This window comes from Lygodium microphyllum, chromosome 4, assembly GCF_053477565.2.
Source record: "Lygodium microphyllum isolate KBCC chromosome 4, Lygodium_microphyllum_v1.1.10, whole genome shotgun sequence".
Taxonomy (NCBI): domain Eukaryota; kingdom Viridiplantae; phylum Streptophyta; class Polypodiopsida; order Schizaeales; family Lygodiaceae; genus Lygodium; species Lygodium microphyllum.
The window spans coordinates 101,197,641-101,221,400 of NC_141138.1; the positions used below are offsets into that span (position 1 = coordinate 101,197,641).

A 23,760-nucleotide genomic window follows, 5' to 3' on the forward strand; every position below is an offset into this window, starting at 1 on the left:
CCCCAAACCTTGTTGAAAATTTCCAGCCAACATAAACATGACATAAATCTAACAAACAGTCCAAAACTCTTACTAAAAACCTATTGGATATATTCATAACTCATATTTCTCAACCACTTTGACTTAACAACCATAGTAAAGCATAAACTCAACATAAACCATGGCTAAAATTATCAATGGCATTCACCAACATGTTGTTGTCCATGGAACCAACTATAAACCATTGAAAACTCAGCATAAACTGATCACTTACAAACTTGTTAAATGATCACAAATTGCTACAAATGTGACCCCACACTGATCACAAACTAATTGCAAAAATTGATCAGTAACTAATGCCAAAATTGATCAATAACTGATGCAAAACTAATCCTAAAAGTGATCATAAACAATCCTCAAACTGATCAAAAACTGAGATGCTTTTCCTATGATCTTTGAAGTGCATACTTTATCTTTGCATAGCCTACACCCAAGTTTTCCACATAACGATCAACCTCAAAGATCTTATCCTTAGTTTGCAAGATAGGCGGTATCTTCTTGCCACCCTCAACCACCTCAAATAGAGCTTTGCCAATGGAATTATGCATTGTGTTATTGTAAGCAAACTCAACCAATGCCAAATGGTACTCCCACTGTGTCTTGTGGTCTAAAACATAGACCCTCAAAAGATCCAACGATGTGAAATTTGCTTCCTCGAACTGACCATCTATCTATGGATGGAAGAATGATGAGAATTTCAATGTGGTACCCATATTCTCAAACAACCCCTTCCAAAATAAACTAGTCATTCGAGGGTCTCGATCACTAACGATCGACTTTGGCATACCATAATTACTTAAAGATGTGCTGCAAAACAACCCTACCATATGATCAGTCATTATTTTCTCCCTCACCCCGGAATGAAATGGGCCTGTTTGCTAAACGTGCAAATGATAGTCCATATCCCATCATTTTCTATAAGTGTCCTAGAAAGCTCAAAATAAAGTCCATCGCAATGCTTTGCCAAGGCCTATCTCAAATAGACAAGGGCTACAACAAGCCCGGTATCTTTTGCCTATCATGCTTTACCTTTTGACATACAATGCATATCCTGATAAATTGCTCTACATCATGCCTTGAAGTTGGTCAATAAAAAAAATGCTCCACTGCCTTTAATTGTGACATCAATACCTTTATGTCCTACATATGAAGAAACATGACTTTTAATGGTGACTCTAGGCCTCAATAGGTTCATTACACACAGGCATCCATGTATCATCAGAAATCCATCTCTAAGCACAAAGTGCTCATGCCTCTGGCCCTTGCAAACCTGGCCATAAACATCAGCAAAGTCTAAATCAGCAACATATTGTCCTTTCGTGGTATCCAATTCAATGTGATAAACCATGCTAGCAGCTGAAATTTATGGCTTATGTAACAGTGCATCAGCCACAACATTCTTTTTACCATCGATATATGCAATCTGAAAATGAAATATAAAGAGAAAATTTGTCCATCTCATATGCTTCTCTGACAACTTTGTCTACATCAGAAAGTACCTCAAAGTCTGACAGTCTATCTGCACTGTAAAATCAGCACTACCCAACGAATAATGTTTCCACGTAGAACATGCATGAATTACAACCAACAGTTCTTTCTCATAGTCCTGCAAATTTTTCTCTGCACCAGGGAGAATTCTGATCTCATAAGCCATAACTCAACCATAAAGAACAACCCCAATGTTGTTACCACATGCATCATATTGAACCACGAATGACTTCCTCAAATCGGACAATACACACATAAGATTTGAAGTCATCTTTTCCTTTAACTTTTCAAACGCTGAAATTTCCACTATTGTCCATCTAAATGGCACATTCTTCTTCTGCAAAGTATGCAATGGAGATGCAATTTCAACAAAACTTCCTGTAGTAAAAACACAAACCCAAGCTGCTGCAAATCTCATGTACATTTCTCAAAGATGGCCATGATCATATCACCTCAACCTTTATAGGGTCCATGAGAATATCATCACCCAATTCAATATGCCCTAAAAAGTGGATTTCATGTAAAAAGCATTCATTTTTCTTGTCATTGATAATCGGCCTATGCTTATGCAAATCATTGAACACAATGTCCAAGTGCTTTCTATGCTCTGCCTCATTCTTTGAGTAGATAATCATGACATCAAAGAAAGTGCCCACAACTACTCTAGGAAGCCTGAAGATGCGATCCATCATCCGATAGAAAGTAGCAGGAGCATTTATAAGTCCAAAAAGCATGACAAAAAACTCGCATAACCCAAAAGATGTCTTGAAAGTTGTCTTGGGCACATCCTCCGATCTAATGCGTATCCGATGATGTACGCACTTTTCAAATCTATATGGTTAAATATGGTTGCTCTCTGCAATCTATCCATGACATCATCGATCCAAGGGGTCGGAAACCAATTCTTCATCGTGATCTTATTCAGAGCACGATAATCAATGTACATACACACCATGAACCATCCTTTTACTGCACCAAAAGCACTGGAGAACAAAAAGGAGATAAGTCAGGCTAGGCTCAATCAGCCCTTTTTCTAACAGCTCATTCACCTGACTCATAATTTCCTCCTGCTGGGTTACGTGGACTCTATAGGGTGGCTTATTAGATGGGATCAGAAACCAATTCTTTATCGAGATCTTATTCAAAGCACGATAATCAATACACATACACCATGAACCATCTTTTTTCTGCACCAAAAGCACTAGAGAATAAAAAGGAGATAAGTTAGACTCAATCAGCTCTTTTTCTAACAACTCATTCACCTGACTCATAATTTCCTCTTGCTGAGCTGCGTGAACTCTATAGGGTGGCTTATTAAATGGGCTACTTCCAAAGATAATATCTATACCATGATCTTCAAGCCTTTCTCGTGGTAGCTTCCCTGGAAGTGATTGAGAAAAGCAATCAATATACATTTTCAGAAATTACATGTGATCTTTCTCTAACTTAGACATATTTCCAACATTCTTGCTCTCATCTTTATCCTTAGTAAAAAAACAAATGCGTTGAAAGATGACTTTTTATTATTTTAGAACTGGCAGTTGCAGATACAACAGGGATAGATTCCTCTTTCAGCTTTACATCAAGTGTGAGTGTCTTTTCCTTATGCTGGATAGTGATCTCTTTTGGACGAGAATCAATCGTTGCATGCATCTAGTGACACCATGGTATACAAAGCAATACATCGCAACCCTCAAGTGGAGTAATGAAGAACTCTTCACTATCCACATATTCTTATGTATGCAATTGAAGCTTTGCAATGAGCGATATGACAGCCTCTACATGGCCTTTACATGTAATTCCAACTTCTTCCATGGGTCCCATCTCATCCTCTCTAATGCCTAGACAGGCTACCATGTCTACAAAGATGAAGTTGACTCGTGTACTGTCAAAGAATATCAATGCATGTTGATCCCTAATTTTGCCCCATACTCTACATAACTCAGTAGCATCATCATTGGGTTGATCACTAATAACATCGGCCACCAATTCCACTTATGTTTTGGGCTTCTTTCCATTAGAATCTCCCTGATTTTCTAATTTTCCAGCTTGCAATATATTAGGACAGTCCCTTGCAATGTGACCCTCTTGTTCACAAATGAAACATTTATATGCAGCCATCAATTCCCCACGTTGTGCCAATGTTTTCGAGCCCTTTTCTTCTATTTTGGCCCCTTTTCAAGCTAATTTTCAGATCTGCCCTTTTTCTTAGACTTAAACAACTTTTTATTCAACTTCTCCCCACTCTCTAAGAAGCTTGAATCCTTCCCATGCAACAAAGCATCAATTATACCAATAGCCTATATGAGTTGAGATATGCTAGACACGGTGGATTTTATGCAAAAATACTTGATTCCTTTTGGCAACCCGCGAACATTTTTTTCCACTTGCTCATGAACGGATACGATAAGAAGTGACACGCATCAATGCATCCCAAAACTTCTTATTGTATTGCTCCAAATTCTTGCATTCCTTAGTATCCAGCTTATTCCAAGCTATCATGATGTCCACCTCAAAGGTACTTATCAACCAATTCGATACAAACATTTGCTTGAATTGTGCCCATGTTGACAGTACTCTACCTTGCATCAAAAGAGTGGACCACCATTGCAATGTACTGCCCTTTTACAAAGAGGCTGCCTTTCAAATCTTTGAGGGCCGGATGAAGTTCCCCCCAAAATAGGCTACATCAAATTGCTAAATGAGAGTCAAAACTTTCAACCTATCTTGCACACTACTAAAGGACTCAAACTTCACTGCTTTTCCACCCTCATCGTAGTTTTTCGCTGCCCCTTTGGTGTCAAGTTGTCATACACTGGATGCTGCAAAAAGCGTGTATTTGCTGAATTTACTTTAAAACCAACACCAAACACAGCATTTGCATGACCAATACTCATCCGTTGAGCCACATAGACATTTGGAGGTGCAGACACATTACCAAACTTGCTACTTGGTGTCCCACGCATCAAGCCAATGCTGCCATACATAGGGTTTTGCAAATTTCTAGCCATACCTGAATACATTGGGCCTTGCACACCATGCATTGGCTGCTGCATATCATAGGGATTTGTGCCAAACATTCCCATATGCAATCTCTATCCAAGGATAGCATGAAAAATCGTGCTACCACCAAAGTATCCTAGTTGCCCCATTATAGCATACATATCCAACTTTCCAAAATCCATTGGATTGGCACTTCCATGATGGCCCTGCATTTATATTCATTGCCATGTATGTGTGTGTACCAACTGTTTTGCTTGACTAGCATCTTTGGGAGCTTCAAGTGAGAACTTTGGCATTACCTTCGAGGCACCTTGCTGTCTCGAAGGTGTAGAAGATAACTTCTTCTTCTTCTTCTTGCCTTTGCTATCCTCCTTCAAAGCATTCAAAAATCGGGTAAACTAAGGATCCTTTTGTGAGAGTGCACAACAGAAGAGAAACATGAACACAAAGACGAGCACAGGGAGAGAGAGAGAGAGAGAGGAAGCAAAAGATGAAGCAAGAATATTGCATTGACTCAAGAAGAATGTTGATACAATGAAAATGGATTGATCAGTCCTTGTACCCAGCCCAAAGCATCAATGAGGGCACCAAATCACGCTGATGACGATGGCAGCACCAAGCACGGAGAGTCGGAGTGACGAAGTATGTACCTGCAAAGGGAAGAGTGAAGACTAAAGAGAGAGAGAGAGAGAGAGAGTGTGTGTGTGTGTGTGTGTGTGAGAGTGTGCGTGCTTCAAGTAGGAGATGCAGCTATAAATAGAAAAAACACCAAAATTTTGATTGATCTAATCCTACAAAGGCCATAAATGCTAGCCAACCAGATTAAATGTTCATTGTTGAAGAAAATTGTCAAAAAATTTGGGGTTTCTTGGAAAAATCCCAGATGACAAAGACAATGTCTGGGCAGGTGTAGGCAAACTGTGGAAAGTAGAAACTAGCCTAGGAATGCACACACAAAGCCGACGAATTAAAAAAATGCATCTAAATTACCAAAGCTCTTATGTCTCTGTCAGACTCACAAGAACTCACAACCAAGAGATGACGAACTGACATAGGCAGGCTAACAACCCCTCTCAGATCCTAGGAGTGTCTGAAGACCCAACAACCTCATGTGGTGAAGCATAGAAGCCTAGGCAAAGGTTTTGTGAAGAGATCAGCTGCCTTGTTCTCCGTGGGACAGTAGGTCACCGCTAACTTAGAATCCACAATCCGCTCTCAAACATGATGATACTAAACCTCAATAGGCTTTGTGCGAGCATGAAACGCAAGGTTCTTTGCTAGAGCTAGAGAACTCTGGTTGTCGACACACAGCTCTGTAGGTCTAGGCTGAGGAAAGTCAATCTTTGCCAACATGCAACAAAGCCAAACTGGCTCCATAGCTGTAGAACGTAATGCACAATACTCTGCCTCTATAGAAGAAAGGGCCTCAATAGGCTGCTTCTTGCTGCTCTACGAGATAACTCCCAATCCAAGGGAGAAGGTATAACCTCTAGTGGACCGGCACAAATCCACATTACTTGCCCACTCACAATCACTCCAACTAGAGAGAGTAACCCCCTCTCAATACATGACCCTATAGTATCGAGTCCCTTGTAAATAACAAAGAATGTGCAAGGCTGCTCTCCAATGCTCCTGAGTAGGAGTCTTCATGAAAGAAGACAACGATGCCACAACAGAAGAAACGTCCGATCGAGTGTGAATAAGCCGGATGAGAGATCCAACAAGACACCTATAACAGGTGGCATTTGTAAGGGGAGCTCCGGATGCCAAAAGCTTGGACTTTGGGTCCATGGGGCAAGAAATAGGCCATACCAAACTCCGACAATCGACCATACCAAACTCTGAGAGAAGCTCGAAAATCATGTGTTGTGAAATAAAGATGCCTTGTACCATCTAATAGATCTCCAAGCCAAGGAAGAAATGTGGGATCCCAAGATCCGTCATGTCAAACTCGTGTCGTAAAATCTTTGGAGTACGATCAACCTCCTAAGTAGAGCTCCCTATAATGATAAGATCATCCATGTATAAGATGAGCGAAACACACTTGGGGTCACAAGACATCAATGGAAGCCACTTTGTAGAAAGAATCGACCAATCCTCTGGTAGGAGGAGCCTGCTTTAAGCCATAAAGGACCCTCCGCAATCTGTAGACATGGTCCTCCTCCTCCTGCATAAGAAAACCTAGAGACTATGAAATACAAATCTTCTCCTCAAGGACACCATTCAAGAAGACAAACTTTACATCCATCTCATAAACAAGACAATGGTTGTGGGCTGCAAGAGTCAAAATAAGTTGAATTATAGACATCCGAGCTATAGGTACAAAAGTCCCAAAATAGTCCAAACTTGGCCTCTGAGCAAAACCCTTGGCTACAAGCCTACATTTGTGCTTGTCCAAGGAACTATCTGCAAGGTACTTGGACTTATAGACCCACTTCACACCTATCACCTTCCACTTCAAGGGACACAGAACCAATTTCCAAGTCTAATTACGCTCGATAGAATCAAGCTCCTCTCCTACATGGCCTGATGCCAAATATCCTTTGTAAGAGCCTCCTCAACTATACTAGGCTCACTGGCATGAAGAATCTGTGACATAAAGCCATAGTTCACACAAAGTGAACTAGTCCACTAGGCTTGTAAGTAAACTGATCTACATGGACCTATAGAAGAAGCAAAAAACTGAGAAACACCTAAATCCTATATGAGTTGTCAATACCAACAAGGAATTTGAATAGGCTCATACGGCTGCAAGGGAGACTGAGTAGCCTCTGATACCTACAATGCACCTGTCAAGGATAGGGACTCCCTCTCACCAAGTGAAGGTTAATCCTCCTTATCTAAAGAAGACTCTCCCTCTAACGGTTGATCAATCCTAGAAGACTCCATGGGGAGAATGAAGAGGTGGAAGTATGCGACAAAGTAGTAGTTTCATCCGTCAAAGGTGGTAGGGAAGCTAGAGTAGAGGGTGGAGAAGGAGAGGAAGGAGCTGAAGACGAAGAAGGGGTGCAAAGAGGCAACGTGAAATAAAGTAGAGAAATTGAGGGTGGAGGAGGTGTCAAAAGATGACGTACCAGCAAGACAATAGGGTTGGCGGAGAGGAACACGGAGTGAACTCGGCAAACATGGAGAAGAGAAGAGGAGAGAAAAAACTCTAATGAATGGAATGATGAAGTTCCGAATCATGGAGTGAATGTGATACAAGGGAACAAGGGTGCCGTAGCACAAGGAAGATGATGAAGACAGCCATGAACCACGAACCGCAATGTCCTCCTGAAGGGGTGTGAGGGTAGTGGAGAGGCTGGAGAGAAGAGGTGATGGACTGAATGAATCAGCCGTGAGGAATGAATGAGAGAGCGGCCTATAAATAAGCACAGTCAGTCTAGGATGGCGCCCCTTTTTGGGGCTGCAAACCCTAAACGCAAAACTCAAAAACGCAAAAACGCAAACTATGGGTGAAGGGTGAAGGGTTTCTCAACACCCCCTCCCAAGCCCAAAAAGGGGAACAAGAGAAGAGTGAGGTGGAGATGCAATGCTACATGTTGAAGAATGCTCATGCAGCAGGTGCCACTTGGACAGTGTCCCTCGTGGGGAAATTGTTCACTTGCCCAAGAGCTCTAGTACAAAGATGATGAAATCATGCAATGCATAGGAGGTAGAGAATCTCGAAGATCCAAGATGTCCACCTGAAAGGGAACCAACAGTAAAGAACAGTAGACAGAGTGAACTGGAGAACCCGAAACTCAACCTCGGGAGAGAAGCCACTAGCTCCGTGTATCCATGCTGGAAGGAATACAAAGGCCTCGTCACCAAGTCGCAGCTGAACCTCGGAGGTCCCAATCTAGGTGGTACTTGAAGATCCTGGATATCAGTAGAAGAGATGACTGGTCGAAGACAACCACCCCAAGAAAGTAGAGGATGGGTGAAGAGCTTCATGTGGAGTAGGTTCCCCCTCTGAGGTGGGAGGTGGAGGGGCCCCCGCTGAAATTGAAGAAGAAGTAGATACCCCCTCTGAGGGCAAAGAAATATTATCCCCCTCTAAATCCCCCTCTGAAGTAGATAGGGAATCCAAAAACTCATGGATCACGAACTCCGAAATGTCTGATGACGAAGGAAGGACCGTTGGTTGTGCTGAAGAAGGTATCTGGGATACTGAAGAGCTCCCAAAGGTAGCCTCTCGAACCTAAGTAGTCGAGGATGGGAAAGGGTGGGGCTCAGAATGAGCAAGAGGTGGGCAACAATCGTTGTCTCTCAGTGGAGCAACTATGGGTAGCCGAAGAAGAGGAAGGAGTCTAGCAGCCACTGTCTCTTGAAGGAGCAGATTGACGAGGAGACAGTACCAAACAATCACTGTCTCTCGGTGGAGCGAACTGCAAATCCGTAGGTCGTGGAAGCCACTGTACATGAAAATAAGTGGGAGAAGATTGCCGCTGGCATTGTGACGATCTCCAGGAGGTCGTAGCGCCAATCGATCCTCCATGTGCCCAAAAGGACTTAGTGCGTATCGGATGCGTCTTATTGCCTTGAGCATAGTACTTTGATAGCCGATGCAAAACGATCTCTGTGGCCCGGAAAGGAGAGGTAGCACAAGGAGTGCCTGGTGGAAGACGCATGTACTCCGGGGGGATGGGGAGCAAGGGTCGAAGTCGGCAAGCATCGGTGGTGTGTCCGGTGATGCCATAATAGGAGCACCCAGTAGTCTGGTCATCTGTTGGTAAAGAAGCCATGTATATCAGTGTGCCTCGCTAAGGAAGGAAGAGGTCAGCCACCATGAACCACGAACCGCAATGTCCGTCTCAAGGGGTGTGAGGGCAGTGTGAAGCACGAACCGCAATGTCCGCCTCAAGGGGTGTGAGGGCAGTGTACTGCCAGTGGGAAGAGGATGTGACCAGCAGTAAGAGGTTGCAACCAGTAGAAAAACGTAGGTGAGGAGAGAGAAAAACTAAAAACGCATGCAAGACAGCCTACAGGAGAGAGAAAGGCTAAAAACGTAGACAGCAGGTGAGAGAAAGAATAAAAACGCAGGCAGAACAGCCTGCAGGAGACAGAAAGACTGAAAACACAAGTAACAGGAGAGAGAAAGTCAAAACGCAGGCATGACAGCCTCAGGAGAGAGAAATACTAAAAACGCTGGAAAAAAACAACAGCAACAATCAATATGCTGAAATCAACTCCGAACAGTGTGTGAAAGGCTGGAAACAGGCGCCAGACTATTCTAGACAGCAATGGCCAGCTTGGACCGTGATGTCCTCCACGTCCGGGTGTGGGCAGCAAGCTAAAATACCTGAAATCTACAAAAACGACATTGTTTTTTGAATGGAGAGTGATCAGCAATAGTCGCTCTGCGCCGATGCAGAACGTTCTCTGTGGCCCAGAAAGGAGAGGTGGCACAAGGAGTGCCTGGTGGAAGACGCATGTACTCTAGGGGGTGGGGAGTAAAGGTCGAAATCGGCAAGCATCGGTGGTGTGTCCGGTGATGCCACAGTAGAAGCAACCAGTAGTCTGGTCATCTATTGGTAAAGAAGCCATGGATACCAATGTGCCTTGCCAAAGAAGGAAGAGGTCAGCTACCATGAACCACGAGCAATGTCCGCCTCAAGGGGTGTGGTGGAAGGGTAGTGGAAGGGCTGGAAGTGAGCTGCCAATGGAAGGAGGATGTGACCATCAGTAGAAAAACGCAAGTGAGGAGAGAGACTAAAAACGCAGGCTACAGGAGAGACAAAACGTAAGCAGCATGTGAGAGAAAGACTAAAAACGGAAGCAGGACAGCCTGCAGGAGAGAGAAAGACTAAAAACGCAGACAACAGGAGAGCGAAAGACTAAAAACGCAGGAAAAAAACAGCAGCAGCAGTAGTCCATATGCTGAAATCAACTCTGAACAGTGTGTGATAGGCTGGAAACAGGCGCCAAACTGTTGTAGACAGCAATGGCCAGCTTGGACCGCGATGTCCTCTGTGTTTGGAGTGTGGGCAGCAAGCTGAAATACCTGAAATTTGCAAAAACGAGATTGTTTTCTGAATGGAGAGTGATCAGCAACAGTCGTTCTGCTATAAACAGCTGCAAACTGTGGGTGGAAGGCTTGAAACAGGTGCCAAACTGTAGATGACAGCAAGGGACAGCTGAGATTGTGATGTCCTTCGCAAAAGGGGTGTGGGCAGCAAGCTGAAAAACCTGAAATCTGCAAAAAACGAGATTTTGATGCAGCGGAAGAAGAAGAGAAGTGGATGTCGAACGCGCCACCAGTCTTTGCCTTCATTGGAGTGGAGGATCTTTGCCGCTGTTTGAGTAGATCCAGCTCTGATACCATGTCAAAAGATGACGTACTAGCGAGACGGTAGGGTTTGCAGGAAGGAACACGAAGTGAACTCGGCAAACATGGAGAAGAGAAGAGAAGAGAGAAGAAACTCTGATGAATGGAATGATGAAGATCTGAATCATGGAGTGAATGTAATACAAGGGAACAAGGGTGCCGTAGCAAAAGGAAGATGATAAAGACAGCCACGAACCACGAACCACAATGTCCTCTTGAAGGGGTGTGAGGGTAGTGGAGAGACTGGAGAGAAGAGGTGACGGACTGAATGAATCAGCCGTGAGGAATGAATGAGAGAGTGGCCTATAAATAGGCGCAGTCAGTCTAGGATGGCGCCCCTTTTTGGGCTGCAAACCCTAAACGCAAAATGCAAAAACACAGAAACGCAAACTGCGAGTAAAGGGTGAAGGATTTCTCAACAACGATACCATGTAAATAGGCGCAGTCAGTCTAGGATGGCGCCCCTTTTTGGGCTGCAAACCCTAAACGCAAAACGCAAAAACACAAAAACGCAAACTGCGAGTAAAGGGTAAAGGATTTCTCAACAACGATACCATGTGAAAGTGTGCAACGAAAGAGTAACACAAACACAGAGAGAAGCACAGAGAGAGAGAGGAAGCAAAAGATTAAGGAAGAATATTGCATTGACTCAAGAAGAATGCCAATACAATGATGATGGACTGATCAGTCCCTGCATGCAGCCCAAAGCGTCAATGAGGGCACTAGATCAAGCTAATGATGATGGTAGCACCAAGCACAAAGAGTCAAAGTGTCAAACTGTGCACCTGCAAAGGGAAGACTGAAGACTAAAGAGTGTATGTATGTGTACCGAGTGGGGGCTCAACTATAAATAGCAAAAGCACCAAAAAACTAGCCAACTTGATCCTGAGGAGGCCATAAATGCTAGCCAATCAACATTAAATATTGGTCACTTTAAAAAATGCCAAAAAAATAGGGGAGACCCCAAAAAAATCCCAAATGACAACAACAATGTCTAGCAGGTATAGACAAACTGTGGACAGCAAAAACTAGCCTAGGAATGCACACACAAAGCCGACAAATAAAGAAAATGCACCTAAAATGCCAAAGCTCCTATGTCTCCATTAGACTCTAATAGGAGCTCACAACTAGGAGATGACAGGCTAACATAACTAACATAGGAAGGCTAACACCTTTGCCAATTCAACAAAGAGATTTACTATTGTCCTTATCTAATTCTTGAACCGGTCATCAAATTCCTCTTCACTTTGCCGGTCATCAGCCTCATTATGCCTTGAAAACCCTACATCTTGCCCAACAGCAACATTTTCAGCTTGATGTTCATGGTCTGAGCCTTGTCCAAGATCAAGCATTGCATTTCCTTCTTCCCCATGTGAGTATCCATACTGAGAAGCATCATCACTGATTTATTCCATCTCCCTATATGAAGACATATTGCTGTAATTTCTCAAATGAGAGCAAAAATCAGTAGTAGCGCAAAGCTTTGGCTTGCAATCAAGTGCCTTGGGCCCACCAAATCAAGGGATTGAGTGGTATCCCCGCAATAGAACCATGAAACCACCCTTCCTTCTCAGAGAGGGTGGTAAGACCTAATCAAGCACTTAATTATAGCAATTAATAATTCAGCATAAACTAAAATGCACACGACCTTATCAATCTTGGATAATAGACACCCTGTTGCCCCAAAACTGGAGACCCTTTCGGTATTTCCTTAACTCAATTGCCAATGGATCAATTATAAACGGAGATTCTCTGATCTCCTTAGCTAATCCAAAAGCCCCTTGATGTACAAACAATCAGGAAACAATTTGGGCCAATTGCCCCTTGATTTTCACCTAGGACACACAAATGAAACCACCAACTGGCCAAATGCTGCCCCAATTCACAATGGATGGCTTGGCATCTGAAATCTTTGTCAATACAACAAATTGCAAGTGCTAACTTCAATGTATGATACCTTCTCTTGTTGGCACAGGTCCCCAGGTGGCTATTAAAACCTAATTTCTATAAAAATTTAAGGTTTACAACAGAAATCCCTCTACTGTCCACCAAACATGGCTGAGAAATGCTAAGATCTGAGAATGGGTTGGGTGAGAGAATGCCAAAGAGAGAAAATTCAAAGTTGCCACACAGGAAATGTCAAAAATCTGATTATTGTCTGTACCAAACTACATTAAATGCAGACACCTACTGCCATAAATGCTGTCACCAACCCCTACGTGCTATCGCCTGCACTTGGGAGGGCTGGAACTGCTATCGCCTGCTCTTGAATGGTCTTCTCTTGCTCCTAGCTGCTCCAAAAGGTCCTTCAATGGCTACAAATCAAACTAGTAGCATCTCCTTCCTCTTGCAAGCTGAATGCATTGAATGGTTCAAACCAGGCCCAAAAACGATTTTTCTCAATTGCATGGATAATTGTGCCGAGTGGCAACCTACTCCATTTTCCAACATTACCCAACCATTAAATTAATTTTCAGAATTAAATAATTTTGAAAATTAATTTCAACCCTTTTGACCCTACCCAAAATTAAATGTACCCATCCATAATTAAATTGGCTAGGCCATTTGCAACCTAGAGCGGTCCCCAACCTCTATTGACCCTTAGATTGACATTAATTAATCAATTAATGCTAGTCCCTAGTATCACCATTAACAATTATTTGCCAAACAAGTGTCCTAGGTTCAAAACTAACACCAATTGACCACCAAAACCGAACTAACATAACTTATCACAACTTTTGCCTTTGACATCCTCTGGGTCCTTGGCCTTTTACCATGATTGCCATATGCATCACATGTGCTAAACAACCTTGCACGTTTCATTAATAACTTAATCAAATGTCGTCAACAAGATTAAAGCATCTCAAAATTTCACCTCTCCATGACAACCTTTACAATCTTGGTAAGCCATCACCCTGCTATTTGGAGGTCTCTATCTATCCAATTATTATAGCACTTGATCAGCTTGCATTTTTAGCATCTAGTACCAGGCGACAAGCTGTTGCTATCTCTCCCATCGGGTGATTGCTGCAGTACCTACGTTTTTGTTGTCCAACAAACCACCTACATCAACAAACACCTCTCATGTTATCACCTAACGGTTCTTTGCCTCGGGTAATCAATTTTCAGCCTTCTCTAGTGGAACACTGCTGCATTTACCGGATTTCACCCTCCAACTGCTGTGTTTTGGTTACCAACGTGCTACCCTTCATTATTCAGAACTCTCTCATCTCCCGCTGGTGATTACAATACTTGGGATCCGTCTCTAATGGGTGTCACTCTCCGACACTACTGCTCTTCCCTTGGGCACTCTGTACACTCTTCGTTCGTTTACAGTTTTCATTCACTTCAAAGTTGTGCTCTTTCTCTCTCCTACTTGTGTTTGTTTGTGTTTGAGTTTTGAGTTTTGCTTTTAGGGCTTGAGTTTTGCACATCTGTGTCTATATTATTGTGCCTATGTCGTTATCATACACTCTATGTTTCCTTAGTGCAAACCCTAGCAGCTACTCCACAATTTTTTCCACAACCTCTTTTCTTGGGGCATGGCTCCCATCTCTTGGTCAAGTTGTAAGAAGAAGACACCACAATTTTCTTCACAACCTCTTTTCCTAGGGCATGGCTCCCATCTTTTGGTCAAGTTGTAAAAAGAAGACAGTGGCAACTTCCACAGTCGAGGCTGAGTATGGGACTCTTAATGACAGCACCACCAAGGCTATCTATCTAAGGAGCTTGCCATTGGCACTTCATTTCCTTTGTGCTGCTCTAACTGTTATCTACAACAACCACCAAAGTGCGATTGCACTAGCTCATACCCCATCATTACCCCGCAGACGAGGCATGTTGGTGTACACTTCCACATCACCAAAGTGCATGCTGATCTAGGCACTATTCAACTAGAGTTTGTGCCATCGTGAAATAACTTTGCAGATATTTTGACCAAGTAGTCAATAGGTCAGTTCTTCAATAGCTACTACCCAAGATCGGCTTGGATACATTCTCCCCTACTTAGTACTACTTCAAACTAACAAGGAGAGGATGACTCCTTCCAGCTTTCTCTTCCACTTTGAGAGGGGGTAGCTTTCTTATCTTGATGGTGACAGGTGTTGCTTACAATTTGCTTCCACTTTGAGAGGGGCAACTTTCTTCTCTTGATGGTGATAGGGTGTTGCTTATAGTTTTCTTCAGACATTATGTATTTATTTTGTACTTTATATTATCATCAGCACCATCAAGATGACCATGATTGTAAAGGGGCACTTAGGCAAGTGATAATTCCCCTGTCAAGGCACTCAATAAGTGCTTAAAACACCATAATCATGACACAAAAAATGCCTAAAAATCACTATAATGTCAAGCACAATACTACACATGTCCAAACTCACTCATGTACTAACAAAACTACTAACATGAACTTAAATCAATTAAGTAGAATTGTACGAGAGAGGAATCTTGGCCAGCCAAATAGAAAGTAATTGGAGTGGAGCGAGTCTCTCTTTAAGACCAAACATCATAGCGACAACACTTTGGACAAACACAAGGCCAAATTGGTGGCTAAGGGGTTTTGCTGATGAAATACCTAGCATTTAATTTTGATGACACCTTCGCCCCTACCATATGGATAGCAACTATTTGGACAGTTCTTGCACTTGATAGCCTTAAGAGATGGCTAGTTTATCAATTGGATGTGAAGTTTGCATTTTTAAACAAAGACTTTAAGGAGAAAATCTATGTTAAGCAACCTCCTCGAATGGCCAAGGAGAAGTGTACAAGCTTAAGAAGGCTCTCTATGGCCTGGTTGGAACAAGAAAATTAATACCATTCTTTGAGAAAGTTTGAGCTATCAAAGATCAAGCTCTAGTTTGTGATCCCAATTTGCACATCCGCACCTTAGCGGCCGAACCATTATGTTCATGCTTTACATGGACAACCTCATACTAACAAGGGAAACACAACAAACCAATGAAGACCTCAATCAAATGTTTGAGACGACCAACATGGGATTACTTCATTTCTTCCTTGACCATGAAATATAGCAAAGTGAGAGGGCCCAAGGGGATCTTTTTCCCTCAACAGTATTACGTCAAATAGCTCTTGGTTGCCTTCTAGATGGTGGCTTGTCATCCCAAGGATACTCCTATGGATCCAAACTAGAAGATTTCAACTTGTGAAGATTTTGAGGCTATGGATGCTTCCAATTACAAAAGGCTAGTTGGATCACTAATTCGGTTGCTTAACACCCAACTTAATCTTTGCTTTTCAATCAATCTGCTTACAAGGTTTATGAGTGAGCGCAAGAAAACTCATTGGTGGGCTATTATGAGGATTTTGAAATTCCTCAAAAGCATACCTAAACATGGCCTATTCTACAATCAAGTGTAGGAGACACCACTCCAATGTCGCATGGATGAACCAACTCCAACTTAGTCGAAGATGTTGATCATTGGCCATTAAGTATCGATTATTGCTTCTTACTTGGTAAAGGCGCTCTTTCTTGGAGCAACACAAAGCAACCAATGATGGCCATATCTTCTACAAAGATAGAATACAAAGTAGCATCAACGACAACATATGAGGTTATGAAGCTTCAGAGATTATTACGAGAGCTTGGTATATCCCTTGGACGGACAACTAGCAAGAGAGGGCCTTCACGCCGTCGAACAATGAGCAAATAGCGTAGGTACAAGCAAGCATCACTGTGAGAAGTTGCTTGTGGCAACTGATTGTTAACTCGCAAACTACCATGTGGAAGCAGCAATGGGCTAATTTCAGCCTAGCCAACCTATACGCACACTTCCTAGCTCATCTCCATCCTACACTCAATCGCCCTCCAAAGCTTCCCATACTCTACACACACTAGGGGACTCACCCAATCTCGAACCATGCCCCAGAACAAATGCTTTGATAATGAGTGTAGGGAACTATACAAACACCTCCACATCCAACTAGTTCTTATATTCAATAGTCTCACAAGCCCTTGGCCTTTAGAGAACATCAATGTAACATTCTTTCTTTGTCCCTTCCTCTCCTTCTTACAATAAGCAAACATGAGTACTTTTACATACACCACCCCAGAACAAATGCTTTGATAATGAGTGTAGGGAACTATACAAACACCTCCACATCCAACTAGTTCTTATATTCAATAGTCTCACAAGCCCTTGGCCTTTAGAGAACATCAATGTAACATTCTTTCTTTGTCCCTTCCTCTCCTTCTTACAATAAGCAAACATGAGTACTTTTACATACACCATATATGTGTGTAAATACTAAATAGACAAGAGCACATATGTTTAACATAATAAATCATGTACGCACATACACACTTAGATAAGCAATGTAGCATTCAATAATGTTCCTACATGCCCATTCCAATCACTCAATTTCTTGAACATCAAAAGCTTGACATTAAAAATATAACATATGGATGCATGCATGCATGTTTGGCGTAAGCAACCCAACAAGCACTCACACTTCCATATGCCCATTCCAATGATGAACTTCTAACCGCACCAAAATCCAACGAAGTACTTCAGACTTCATCTATGCATCTTACAATGCAAAGACTTTTCTACACCAAAGGTAACAAAGCTTTAACTTTAATATTCTTTTTCAACTCACCACTTAAAATATCAGAGTCTTGTCCATGTGATTGTGGATTGAACATAATGTCAAATTATGTTCAAAGTTTTGGCTGTAGGTGTGCATTATCTTGCACGCATTGAACATCTATTTTGTTGTTGGGGGGTTTTGGGATGGGTTTCAAACCTTTAATCATGCCATAGCTGATCTAAGGAGGTGATAATGATAAGCATGAACAATTAAAACAAGTTTCAAGCAACAACAAGCAAATGTTGCCATAAATGATCGTTTTCTTCATTACAAATAACATGGAAAAAATGAAACAGGTTCAATCCTATCATCTAAGAATGCAGATAATAGGCACACCTTCTTTGCTCTATCTTGACCCACCACATACTTATCAAGAGCTGCACACAGCTCCCGAGGAGTGGGTATATCTTTTCCAGGGTTTGAACCTTCCCATCCATCCTTTGCCCCTGCACCCCCGCACCCTCCTGAGCCACCAGAACCGCCTCCCCCCAGCTGAGTGCGCAAGAGATTTATGCCTGGAGGAAATACTGTTGCAGGACCTTGCTGTACAGAGACTGGCAACAGACGAGTGCCTGGCTGCCAATGTGGAGAGTCATCTGGAGGACGCTTTGCCACCTTTGTAGGACCCGAGAAAGCAACCTGTATGAGTGGTTCCATGTATGCGGACTGTTTCCAGTGGTCAATGCTGCTGGCAGACACCTCATTCTTTTGTTCATCCATGTTCGATTCAGTTTCAACTGTTTTAGTGAAAAGTGGGAATATGTTACTTGTGCCAAATGGCACTATTTGGGGCCAGCTCCACTGCTTCTTTGCATGGGGCCCGGAGTCCACTTCATTGAGCTTTTGAGTGGAATGATCGAAAACCACCTTTGACTTTGCGTCTTTCTCACCAGAGCCCTCCCTGTCACCATTCTTGTAAGGTGATGACAAACATGGCATGCACTGGAAGCTGCATGAATTAGGTAAAAAGACTGGTAAAAATGTTGAGTGAGGGTTGATGCAATCTTCTCTTCGCATTGTTTGCGAGAGATAATTTGTCCAACGGCATCCCCTTCCGTGCCCAACCAGGGAAGCAGGCTTGCCGTGATTAGAAACGAACTCCTGAAACCTTCGACGGTAGGCAATGGCAGCCATTCCGAAGAAAATGCCTATCTGTTTTCTAAGTACTATAAAATAAACCTCCAGTATTTAAGAATCGATCAGCTATCCTACAATTTTCGCCATCATCTTTGAGCAGAAGCAGCTGCTCCAACCTCCAATATACAGATTTAACTTGTAAAAGAGGTTAACGGTAGTCCCCGAGCTCGGCAAGCGAAGGGGATTTCCTCAATTTCTTCAGGTGGCCAGAGAATGTGCGCGCGATTTCTGAGTTCATGCATTTGAAAACTGAAATTTCTTGCAGTTACAAGCTTTCGATCTCCTGCTATGTTGAACTCTTTTCACAGACGAGCAAACTGACATGTTTGCAGTTACAAGCTTTCTATCTCCTGATTTGTTGAGTTTTTTACACGGAAGCAGCCTGCCACGAGGAGCTGAAGCCGATGCTCGAAAGGGAAGAAGGGGGAGGCATGGGCGAATGGTAGGGGAAGCTAGGGCAGACGCAAGAGCCGAAGTTGTCCGACATAGCCAGACCTGATCGTCAAACCATGAGCAAGTCTTCAGCTTTGTAGGGATATGTGTTACAAACCATCTAATAACCGGTTTTTTAGAGTATAGATGAAGATACCCGCACTAATGTAGGTGTGTAATGATGTCACTAACCTTCATCTATTGAGACAATTTGTCCTCCTAAGATTCTTTCATTGCCTCACATTAACATGGTGGATAAGACATATACCATCTTTGACAATGAGAACAAGATGGCACATGAGGTGCACAAAGATGATGTGAATACATGTGACATATACCATCCTCGATAATGAGAACAACATGACATGTGAGGTGCACAAAGATTATGTGAGTAAAATCCAAATCTAATGTGCCAAGTTCCTACCAATTATCTTTTCTCATGGAAAAGGATCCTGCGACAAGAAAACCATTTCAATGTCCATGATATTTCTTATGTATGTCCACCTTGCCTCCCCTCAAGCTAAGTAAGTCCTTGAAGTTGCTCACATGGCTAGTTGGCACAACACCCAGAACATTCATTAGCATGCCAAGTGAGAAACTCAAGGCCACAACCTACCATTATTCCCTCTGCTCAAATCCTTGGAAAAATCAACATTGAAGTCACAATAGAGATACAATATCAAAAGAAAAATAACAATTACATAAAGCCCACCCTTGCAAGGCCCTCGTATAGATGCATCCAAAACTTCCCTTATTAGATAATGTACTTGATTTAAATACCACTCTAGCATGCCTCCCCACCACGTAACCATTCTACAATATGTGCTATCCCTAATCCCTAACTCTTCAGTATTCTCTCCCCTAAATTATTATTCTCCCCGCCATGGTACCAAGGGAGCTTTATAGCCCCGAGTTGGTGTTTACTTCAATGTTTTTAGGAGAAGCAAATGCAAACCTTTATACACCAAACTTGCCTTGCAAAGGATGATTGATAGAGTGAGCCAAAGTCAAAGAGAAGAGCAAAAGCTATGGGAGTTCGAAGAAGAGAGGGAGTAAGTCTCGTGTGTGGGAACTTCCAATAGTCACAATGTGTGACCCGCCTTCTCTTTATTATTATATCATAGTAAATAAGAAGGAGTAAAGATGGCAATGATGGACAACTGCCACTTGCAGTGTATACGTGTGTGAGCACTAAGTATGAGGTAAACACAGGGAACCTTTAACCCGCAACAATCTCCAACTTAAAGACAAAGCTTCCTAATGTGAGGAGAAAAGTACAATATGTACATATGAGTACAACTCAAGGATGGAAGATTTCATATCTTCGTACACCCATCAACTTCCTAAGGAAGGCATAACATTCCATCAAGAGACTTTTAGTGAGAAGATCAGCATGATTCTTGTTTGTAGAGATCTTGAAAACCTCTACGTGCTTGTCCTCAATTACCTCTTTGATAAAGTGATAGCACACCTCAATATGCTTGCTCTTTGCATGAAAGGCCGAATTGCATGCTATAATAAATTGATACCCACGCATGAAGGAGGATTAAGGGGGAGAGTGAAATTCTAAGGTTAAAAGAAACCTTAGTGGAAAGGAAAATAAGAAAATCAATTGAAAACAATTTGTTGCCATTGACAAATCATCGTCACCCCTTGATCCTATCAAATCTCGTCATCTTGATGGTGTGGTTCACTATGTGTTATGACTAAAGGCTCCATGCCACCATCCATCTCGAACTTATCCAACACAAAATTGCACATCGCAATGAGAGGGAGGGAGCACTCCACAAAGTTTGGGTAGGCCAATAGGCTAAGGCCTTAGCCTTAGTCTAAGGCCATGAAAGCTAGCTTACCATTAGGCTAATGCTATTTACCCTATGTATCAGTTACTACGAGAGAGAGAGAGAGAGAGAGAGAGAGAGAGAGAGAGAGAGAGAGAGAGAGAGAGAGAGAGAGAGAGAGAGAGAGAGAGAGAGAGAGAGAGAGAGAGAGAGAGAGAGAGAGGAGGAGGAGGAGGAGGAGGAGGTGAAGGAGAAGAGAACAAAGGAAGAGAGTAGAAGAGGTGAAGAAGAAGAGAGAAGAAGGAGGGGAAGAGAGATTATAGAGAGGAATAAGGGAAGAGAAGGAGGAAAGAGAGAAAGTAGAGAGGAAGGAAGGAAGGAATATATAAGAAGGGGAGAAGCATAGAGAGGAAGAGAGTAAAGAAAGAGAGGGAGTGAGACGAAGGAGTAAGAGGAGATCATCCCCAATCCCAAGAGGAGCACCACTCCAACCAATAAGTACTTTGACACAAGTCCTTCCTCTCCTAGTGAACTCGTGATTTCGCAAGGAGCCACCAAACTGTCAAAGCTTGGAGCTAATGCAGTGGACGTCCTCTCGTGATGGCCACGAAGAGGAGATATTCTAGAGTGAGGAGCACAGGAGCTACCAATGCAGTCACAAACGTGATTGACACACCATCATATACGGCACGAGACCAGGCTCCTTCGAAAAATTTAATATTCATTCAATACATGATTGGGAATGCAAATAAAGAAGTTGTAATATGGCAAATAAATTATAGCGAAAATAAATGATAGGATAAGTAAAGGCTATTAAATTAGAATTATATAATTTGGAGTTAGGATCAATTGCATAACGTCACCTTGAATAAATTATCTTAAGTTCCTTATAAACAAACAATTGCATCAAGAATAAATTCATTCGCACTTACAAATTGTGTAAATATTAGGAAAAGGTGAAAAGTTGCATGAAGAGTATTTATTTTAGTATTTATAAATTATGTAAATATTAGAAAATGTGAAAGTTGCATTAAGTTTTTTTTTGCATTTATAAATTATGTAAAAGTTAAGATAAGTGAAGTTATATTAAGAAAAATTATTGTAGCTTTTATAAATATGTAAACATAGAGAAATGTGAAAATTGTATCAAATATATTTTCCCTTGCGTTTGTGAAATTCTTAAATATCAAGAAATATTCCCTTAATATTTATAAGCATATGAAAAATTAGCCTTTTCTTGGTATTTAGAGAAAATTAGGATAATCAAAGTAGATGATAAAAATTTATTGATTAGGGGTACTTCTTAAGGAAGGAAATTCCACTATTAATTCCACGATCTGATAAATTCCCACAATTTAGAATAAACTCTAGATCTTTAATGAACTCAAGTGACCAATCCTTCACAAGGGTTATGAACGAAAGATCACAAACAAAAATCAATGACAACTAAGGAAAAGACCTAAAGAAGGAAGGTTAGTTTGATTTTAAAAAGGGGACTTAGAAAAGTCAAATCCGAAGGAAAACTAAGAAGAATCCCAAGAGTTAAAAGAGAGTTAAGTTGGAAGGGGTTGCCTCTAAGTTAAGATCTCGCTTAATTACATCTTTCTTTGTTAGGAATATTGCTAGAAGAAAATTGCTTGTACTTATAGCAATGCATACAAGTTTAACTTGATGCACTTAAGAAATTGATTGAATAATAAAAAATCCTAATATACTAAGTCTACAATAGGATAAAAAGGAAAGCGCACTAAACGTCCGCCAAGGCTAGTTGCTAGTCACTTTTTAAGGAAAAACATATTGCCACCTCAGAGAGCTGACCTCGATGGTGAGAGGTCGCTTTGTAAGAAATCCTTGGGCAAGAGGAGTTGAGGGTACTAGGGGGCTCTGGAAGGCGAACTCTTAGACTCTTAAGAAAGGTCCAAACGCCTACATAACTCATGATGAATTTCATTAGGCCTTGATACTAGCTAGGGGTAGAAATCTTAGAGAAATAAAGGCCTTCATGCCATTCTTTCATATGGGAAAAAGGTGAATACTTGTATAATAATTTTCCACTAAATAAAAAGTTATATTTCAAAAGGTTTATTTTCATTATTTGTGTATTTTGATTCTTAATTTATGTAAATGACTACTATGATTAAAAGGGTTAATTAAGGAAGCTAATTTTATATGTACAACTTAAATGTTTTAGGTAAGCAGATAACTAAAACTACCCAATCAAGGAAAGTGAGAGGGTGTGATCCCTAACGGATCTACCCTAAGGCAAGGTAGTCTCAATAAGCCGAGAGCTTCTCACAAATTTATTGCGTTAGAGTATAGGGAAATTCGGCCCCTTGAATCAACTATGGACCTTTGACTTCGTATTACTTTAGGAAAATGGAGTGAGATTTTGTCTTATAGGTAGAGGGGTCAACATATTCATACTCCCCCTCATTTTTTACTCTCCTTGAACCAACTGTGATATGAGTTCATCTCAGTTTGAGCAATCCAACACAAGTAGTTACTTGAATATCGATGCTAGTTAACTCCAAATAGGAGACCTTAGCTTACCTAGAAACCAAAATTCAAATCGCTTCTCGTGGGAACAACCAGGACCTTCCATTGTAAAGTGGAGTCGAGAGATTCTAGGTAACCAACCTCATGTTATTCTAAAGAGTACCGAGCATTTTCTAATATTTACATGTCACACCAAGGATATCTAATATTTACATAATTTATATCTCATACCACCAAGTAAATATCTCAAGCGGTCATGTCACACATGCCAACTAGATGGCATTCATAGCATCTAAATGTAATATATGAGTTATAGAAGTAATACCAAGGTATGCAACTAGATGGCCTAACCATAGGGCCTCCATGCAAGCCTCAGAGGTGGTTGCAATGTACTCAATCTGAGTGGTAGACAAGGTAGGGCATTTCTATATCCTATACATCTATGAAACAACACCTCTAGCAAAG

At 41.7% G+C, this 23,760-nt stretch overlaps 1 protein-coding gene across 2 annotated transcripts in view; it reads right to left on the reverse strand.

Annotated features, from left to right (window-relative positions):
- LOC148037391 (CLP protease regulatory subunit CLPX1, mitochondrial-like) overlaps positions 1-19,152 on the reverse strand; it is an 89,970-nt gene extending 70,818 nt beyond the window's left edge. The window contains exon 1 of one of the 2 annotated variants that reach the window (XM_087676297.1): positions 17,786-19,152. In XM_087676297.1, coding sequence (XP_087532423.1) covers positions 17,786-18,583 — 798 coding nt within the window. In that variant the 5' untranslated portion in view covers positions 18,584-19,152. The remainder of the gene's footprint in view (positions 1-17,785) is intronic. The other variant, XM_087676298.1, reaches the window with a different exon arrangement.
- Between the last annotated feature and the right edge of the window lie 4,608 nt (positions 19,153-23,760).